General features: G+C 35.8%; 1 protein-coding gene across 1 annotated transcript in view; it reads right to left on the reverse strand.

The window, feature by feature from the left end:
- Positions 1-7742, reverse strand: part of GPM6A (glycoprotein M6A) — a 500686-nt gene extending 492944 nt beyond the window's left edge. Inside the window, exon 1 of the mRNA XM_053703846.1 lies at positions 7489-7742. Within this exon, the coding sequence (XP_053559821.1) occupies positions 7489-7525 (37 nt within the window). The 5' untranslated portion in view covers positions 7526-7742. The remainder of the gene's footprint in view (positions 1-7488) is intronic.
- Between the last annotated feature and the right edge of the window lie 472 nt (positions 7743-8214).

Below are 8214 nucleotides of genomic sequence, written 5' to 3' on the forward strand. Positions count from 1 at the left end.
TAAATACAGGTGGTGAGCATCACACTGGATAGAGTATTGTACCTTCTGCAGCAGATAGTGACATAGCAGTGCTAAATACATGTGGTGAGCATCAGATTGAAGAGAGTATTGTACCTTGTGCAGCAGATAGTGACATAGCAGTGCTAAATACAAGTGGTGAGCACATCACACTGGAAAGAGTATTGTAATTTGTGCAGCAGATAGTGACATAGAAGTGCTAAATACAAGTGGTGAGCATCAGATTGAAGACAGTATTGTACATTGTGCAGCAGATAGTGACATAGCAGTGCTAAATACATGTGGTGAGCATCACACTGGAGAGAGTATTGTACCTTGTGCAGCAGATAGTGACATAGCAGTGCTAAATACATGTGGTGAGCATCACACTGGATAGAGTATTGTACCTTCTGAAGCAGATAGTGACATAGCAGTGCTAAATACATGTGGTGAGCATCACACTGGAGAGTCTCCAGTGTGATGCTCACCTCATTTATTTAGCATACTAATTATATCGCCAGCCTTGCCCCTCAGCCCCTGACTACTCTACAAACACACAAGCTCTCCATCTATATACAGATCCCCAGATCACCTTTTTTATATAACACACAAGCTCTCCCACTATATAAAAATCCCCAGATACCCTCTCTTTATATAACACACAAACTTTCCCTCTATATATAGAACCCCAGATCCCCTCTCTTTATATAACACACAAGCTCTCCCTCTATATACAGATCCCCTGACCCCCTCTCTTTATATAACACACAAGCTCTCCCTCTATATACAGATACCCAGGTCCCCTCTCTTTATGTAACACAATAGTTCTCCAACTATATACAGATCCCACAGGGACCCGCTGACCCACAACAACAAGTCACAAGAAGTCATAGTCAAGTGTCATGATACAACTGTATAACACAACTACTTCATACCACACAGCAGTATAGACAGGAATCATACAACTGTATAACACAACTACTTCATACCACACAGCACCATAGACAGGAATCATACAACTGTATAACACAACTACTTCATACCACACAGCACCATAGACAGGAATCATACAACTGTATAACACAACTACTTCATACCACACCGCACCATAAACAGGAATCATATAAATTACAGCACCATATACAGGAATCATACAAATGTATAACACAACTACTTGAAAGTCTCAGACACCACCACTTACTGACAGACAGTCTCTCCCTCTCACTCTGTGACTGACTCCGCACGCTGCCGCACTGCTCTGCTACTAGTTGGCTGATGGCTTAAGTGCGACTGCGTCCGCTGCCTGGCTCCGCCCTCAGTTGCTCCGCCTCCTCCCCTGACCCTCTCAGCAACAGTCACCAACGTGCAGCTACTGAATGATTGGAGAATAAAAGTTTATAGCCTCCAATCATTCATGCTATCAACTGTCTGTGCCGTGTGTGGCCTCCCCTGCCTGTATGCCTCCTCAAAATCGTGGCAAAAAATAAAAATGGTGCTAAAAAAAAAATATATAAAAATTTTTTTAAAAGAAGGTCAGAATTATTTTTTGGTTTTAACAGCTGCGGGGGCCCCCCTAACCGCGGAGTCCAAGGTGGTGGCCTTGCCCAAAGGCCTGCCCTGGAGTTTCATGCCAGACACTCTAAATTGTCCTTCCTTCTGGATTTAAAGGGATAGTATAGTCAAAATTAAACTTTAAATGATTCAGATAGAGCATGTAATTATAAGCAACTTTCAAATTTACTCCAATAATCAAATTTTCTTCAATCTCTTAGAATCTTTATTTTAAAAAAGCTGGAATGTAAGCTTAGAAGCCGGACCATTTTTGGTTCAGCACCTGGGTAGCACTTGCTGATTGGTGTCTAAATGTAGCCAAATCCCAAGAGAACAAAGAATAATTGATAATAGGAGTAAATTAGAAAGTTGCTTAAAATTGAATGCTATATCTGAATCATGATAGTTTATTTTTGACTAGACTATCCCTTTATAGTAACTATGTTCAGTAGTTTAGGTTTTATTTCTAACCATAGGCCTGATTAAATAAAATTCACCTGAATGAACTGAAAATCCTCTCTGACACTCACAAGGGCTGGCCTAAAGGAATTCTCTGCAAGACGCCTCTCATAGTAAATAAACAAATTTGTTAGAAAAGGGAAACTTTGCCAAAAGAGTGAAATTAGCAGGAGGCCCACATTCAAAATGAAAAACACTGCAGCCTATACTAATCATCTTATATTATTTTACTGTCACCTCTATTTTAGAATGCATGGGTTTTGCTATTAGCATATATTTGCTAAAAAACAGGGAGAACTGCAGGGGAAATGTTTAGAGAATATATCAAGATGTAGCATAGAACTTTCAGCTACGCCAATGAAATGTCCCTGTTCAGCTCACTAACAGAGGTGCAGAAACTCATTTTGCAATAAGGAAAACAATACACTTTGAATTTCATATGTATAATTATGAAGTGGTTTTATTGTAATTTTAATTGATAAATGTGCATTAAATAGTTTATTTTTCCTGCATAATTTTGTATTTAAATTTTATTTTTTTCCCATAAATTATGATTTTTGTAGGACAATTTCCTTATGATTTAGAGAATTTCCCCAGGCGCTTCATAGTACAGCTGATGTTTCTTAGAGAATCTCACAAGCCAAGAGATTATTAGATTACAATCAGGCCCCATTTCTAATAGTTCTATATAAATTTATAAAAAAAAAAAAAAACGAACTAAAAACGAATGAAACAATTTGATTCAATGTTCTGTTTTTCCCAGTGCTTTACATTTTCAGACAAAATTAATGACCCAGCATAAGCACGTATACTGGGGACTCTTTCAGAACTTGTATTATAGCTACTGCGTATATTATAAATATCTATATTACAAATAGTTAAATAAACAATTTGACTGAATAAATTTATTATTTTTTTTATATTTTATTAAAGGGATAGGAAACCCAAAAAATGTTTTCAATGATTTAGATAGCACATGTGATTTTTAACAACTTTTAAAAATACTTATATTATATTTTTTCTTTGTTCTCTTGGTATCTTTTGTTGAAAAGTAAGGGCATAAGCTCAAAAGCCAGCCCATATATGTATGCCGTTTTGCATGAAAGTTATCTATTTGCAAGAGCACTTACATGACAGCACTACTTCCTGCCCTGTAGTGGTTCAAATGTCTACCTAGGTATCTCTTCAATAAAGAATATCATGGCAACTAAACAAATTTGATAAGAGAAATAGATTGGAAACTTTAAAAATTGTTACACCAAGGCTGACGTCTCAATCACAAAAGAAAATGTTAGGCTTTCATAGCTCTGTAACAGTGCCTTTAGAATTAGAAATACATCTTTATTGGATTTCAATTGTTATAAAATAGCAAGCAGAGAAAAAGGACACATTGTCTTAGTAGCACTTATAAAACCAGAATTTAAAATGGTGTAATTTGTAGAAAATATATGACATCCAACAGATTAAAGACATGAAACACAAAATGTTTCTTTCATGATTCTGTTACAGCATACAATTTAATAAATGTTCCAGTTTATTTCTATTATCAATTTTGCTTCATTCTCTTGGTATCCTTTAATGCAAATATTTTCAGGTTTCAAATCCCTTTAACTATTGGACTGCAGATTGCCCTTGAAAAAGCAATTTAGTACCCCAAAACTAGGGCTGATAGAAAACATGCTCATGGTTTTCTCTCCAATTTTTATCAGTTTGAGGATTCTGGACATGTTTAGACTGAAAAAAATGTTTTTATAAATAGTGGCATGTCCAGGATCTGTGTGTGTCTGTGAACCCAGAGGCAGAACTTTTTTTTTACTTTCTGCAATGAGATTTTTCTTATTGAAAGATTTACTTCAGTAAAAATGCAGTTAAAAAAGGTGCATTTCTCACAAGAAAGTCTTACATTCAGGAGTCACAGCTTTGCAGACTGAGAAAAGCTAGGGGGAGGGGTTGAAAAAATCCTTGAGAGACAGTCCTCAATCAATGAGCTGCCAATTTGCAGCGCTGCTCCATATGACTGTTCTCTTCAAATAGAGCTTCTCTCTGGCTGCACTGTGCTGAGGAAAACTTACTCAGTGCAGCCAGAGCACAACACTGTTTGAAGAGAACAGTCTGATGATGAGCAGCGGGGCAAAATGAAAGAGCTAACAGTTCCTGCATGTGTCCTGTTCTTTCTGCAGACATGCTGCATTTTCTACGATGACATCTTACATCACAGCATGTTCTGCCTTGGGGTCTGTGAGTATATTCCATTTCCAAGTTTTGTTGAAAATTATAAGCAAATTGGTTGACTATTTTTGGAGCTATTTAGAGACAGGGAAAAAGATTAGCCTAACCCATGTCAAAAACACAGCTCTAGTCAATCAAATTTAGCATGCGGATAGATTTTATCCTTGAATAGGTGTTTTTCTTTGGTAACAAAAAAAGAACACTTATAGCAAAGATATAAAACTATAAAAGGTGCCTTAATTTTCCGATACCCAGCAGGAAAAAAAAGAAGATTAGAATATAAATCAAGACATGCAAAGCATTGCTTTCCCCTAACTTCCCACAACCAAGGTGGCCTCACCTTGGAGCAGTAAAACGTGGACAAATGGCAACTCTTACTGCTTCTTGTGCATCTAACATTATTGTCCCCAGGGTACAACCCCATGCTCTGGACTACCCTCTAGATTAAAATATGGTTTAAACATACATGAAGCATGGTGAATTGGTTTCCTTCTATATGAAACTTCTGTTACCATGTATACATATTGTAATAAGAGAGTAACGCATTTAGCATTACAGAAGCTTAAAATTTTTTTTGAGGGATAACACCCTTTTTAAGTCACTATTAAAGGCATTTCTACATCTCAAAAATTCCAACATTTCATACACAGTATGGGGACTGAGCCAGAGCACTGACACAGACCCACACTGATACAGCAAACACTGTACCTTCATCAGCACCCACACATAGTACAGTCACTGTCATTACACATACCCAGACACCCTCATTGTCACTACAACAACATTACCCTTATTCTTCCTGCATATCCTAGAACCTCATATTAAAAAAACAAGGTCTTTCAATGCATGAGAATGCTTAGTTTAAAATTTCCCACATGGCAGCATTTAATATAATAACAATATAGTATTTTGTGGGTTGTACACATGTAAATAGAAACTTAAAGGGCCATAATACCCAAATGTTTAAACACTTGAAAGTGATGCAGTATAGCTGTAAAAAGCTGACTAGAAAATATCACCTGAACATCTCTATGTAAAAAAGAAAGATATTTTATCTCAAAAGTTTCTCATTAGCCACATCCCATTGTAAAGGACTTCTAAGCAGCATATTAGTATGTCTGTCCTGGGACAGCCGAAAGGATGAGCTTTGTGCACTCTCATTTTATTTCCCTATTCAGTGTAAGGAAGTTTACAATGAAATCTCATGAGATCACAGTAAAAGAGTTCATGACCTCAGCACTGCTGATGCTGATTGGCTGCTGTTCATTTCTTTCTTTCTTTTTTTTTACCTGCAGCTGAGTATAACTTTTTACACAGAACTTACTCTGCGGAGATTGTGAGGTAAACTATCTTCCCTTTTTACATAGAGATGCTCAGCTTTTTACAGTTATACTGCATCAGTTTCAAGTGATTCAGCATATGAGTATTATGTCCCTTTAAATTCTGGCCTAGACACTTGTTTATTTATTTGCTATATATAAGAACACTTGCTTGTTACTTTGCCTTCAATTTTAACAAAAAAACACAAATTTACATACATATATATATATATATATATATATATATATATATATAGTTCAAATCTATTTATTTATTTTTTATCTTGCTATGTCAGTGACCAACAGATATTACAAGGTGTCTGTAAAAGAGTTTTCTTCTCTCCAAATAAATTATTCAAATTCAATACTTCCACAAAACTACAGACTTCAGTTACTGCCACCACAGGATGTCAGTGTTGCAGAAATGACTGGTTCAGTAAAAGATCTATTCTTTAAAATGTTAAAAAAAAAAAAAAAAATGGGCGGGATGAAAAAGAAAGACAATTGGGTTTTGCCTACAAAATAATTATTCTCAGAACAAAACAAATGTACTAAATACAGAATGAATAATCTATAAAAACTGCCATGATATTACCAAGATAACAACAATACATTGTCTCTAAAAACAATAAAAAATAAATAATAAAATACTATGTAACATTTACACAAAGAATAAAATCATTCTAAACATTTGTAAATGTCAGTATTGTGAAATGGAAATTCTCACACAGCTCAAAGCACTAACATAGTCTCTCTGGACAAAAATAGAGAAATATAAAAAAAATTCAATAGGACAGGGAAGCAGAATTGTATTAAAACAGGTCCCTAAATCGCTTTTCCAAGGCAAGATGAAGCACTTAGCATCAAGCTGTTAGTGATTAAACAAGACCCTCCCACAAGCAAGTTTTAATAAAATGCATCAATCATATGCAATCAAACAATTATCTGGTAGTTATTCTGAAAAAAAACCCCTGTATATCTATATATTTCATTGCACCTGCGTAAACAGTAAATGTGCAAGGTCCTTTTTAATTTCACACACAAAGAGAAAGGCAAACAAGTCAGCATAAAAACTGGATTCATTTGGCAAGCAGTAAGTAGGTCAGGTCTAATGAGAGTGCAATGGCAAAGATGAAAGATGTAGCAAATAAAAAAAGGACTGATCAGTTTGCATAATTCAGAAACATGCTGTATCATCAGGTGAATAAAAGGTACTTAGCAGAAAATAGTCTGCATATCACACAGTTCAGTGCTAGAAGAGCTGCAGAATTGCATCTTCCTGAGCCAAATCTGTAATTAGTTGCATGACTGTAGCAAAGCAGACTGCATTCATATATGGAACCCAGACTTAGTAAACAAACAGAATGAGCAGAGGAACAATGTAAAAAATAGCATGGCATTTACTAATCATGCAGGTGCCTTATAGAAGGAATCACAATGACATATAAACTGCTTTCATTTATTGCTTTAAATTTGAAGCGCAAATACAAATGTGTTAGGTTGCAATTTAATATAAATAATCAAAATTCATTACATCCACATTAACTACTAGAAAAAAAAAAGGAAGGTGAATAATTATGGACATCTTGAACCTGCGTTATTCACATTCCAATTCTTTATTCATCTAGTGCTCCATTGAGTCATGGAATTAATGGCTGCATTGATTCCTTTGTAAATGCTGCTACCTTTACATATGGTTAGTGTCTCTCTCGCATAGTTCACACACTAATTTATCCCAGCCAGACAAGCATGAACGGCTAAAATAAATCTTAACAGACGATTTGAAGGAAAAATAATCACATTAACATTATTATTTCTCACACAAACCCTATATATAAATTGCGGTAAAATAACACACACAAAATTACAAACATGTCTGTCTGATACACCTTACTGCACACACAGCAAACCATGAAGTAAATTAATACATTACCTTTTTGTGTCTGTCCTTCTTCCATGTTTTCTTCCATTGTCGCCTCTTTCTATGAACTGCTATGCAGAACTAATAAAAGGCGAATGAGATATATGATACAGTGTGTAGTAATAATAATGTGTAAAGAAGCACCAATAGCACTAGCTGCCCTGCAAGCTGGGCTAAGACTCTCACTGCCTCTGCTTCTTTGCTTGGAGACAGCCTGTCAAGTGTAATTTCATTCAAACGACTCCAGTAAAGATTATCAATTTCTCTTCTCAAAGCTTCCCATTGTATACCAGTGTAAGCAGGTATTGCTTTTGATTATATATATATTTTTTAAAAAAGAGGGAAATGTGTTTGGAGAGTAAACAGCATAACATGAGTTATTAGCAATCTAGCATTGCAAGTTTAACATAGAATCTGAGGGTTGTATTGACGTATGTGATTGAAATTGGGAACAAGCTCCAGCAGAACAGATGAAGGGGCGTCTCTTTGCAGAAAACGGACCACCAGCTGAAAATACCCCCTACTTGCAGGCAGAGTGGAAAAGCCCAAATGTCTGTGGGCTCTGTCTGCTGCTGCTGCGGCGGCAGTAGTTGTTCTCCAAATTAGACCCATTGCAAATTACATGCTTAGATTATTCCAGTGTAGCTTTGTTGTTTCCAAAGACACTGATTTCACAGTTTTTTTTATTTAATGCTAGAGCAATTGTATATGTATTATTACAAATAATTATTGCACTTC

This window comes from Bombina bombina, chromosome 2 (genome assembly GCF_027579735.1).
Source record: "Bombina bombina isolate aBomBom1 chromosome 2, aBomBom1.pri, whole genome shotgun sequence".
Classification (NCBI taxonomy): Eukaryota; Metazoa; Chordata; class Amphibia; order Anura; family Bombinatoridae; genus Bombina; species Bombina bombina.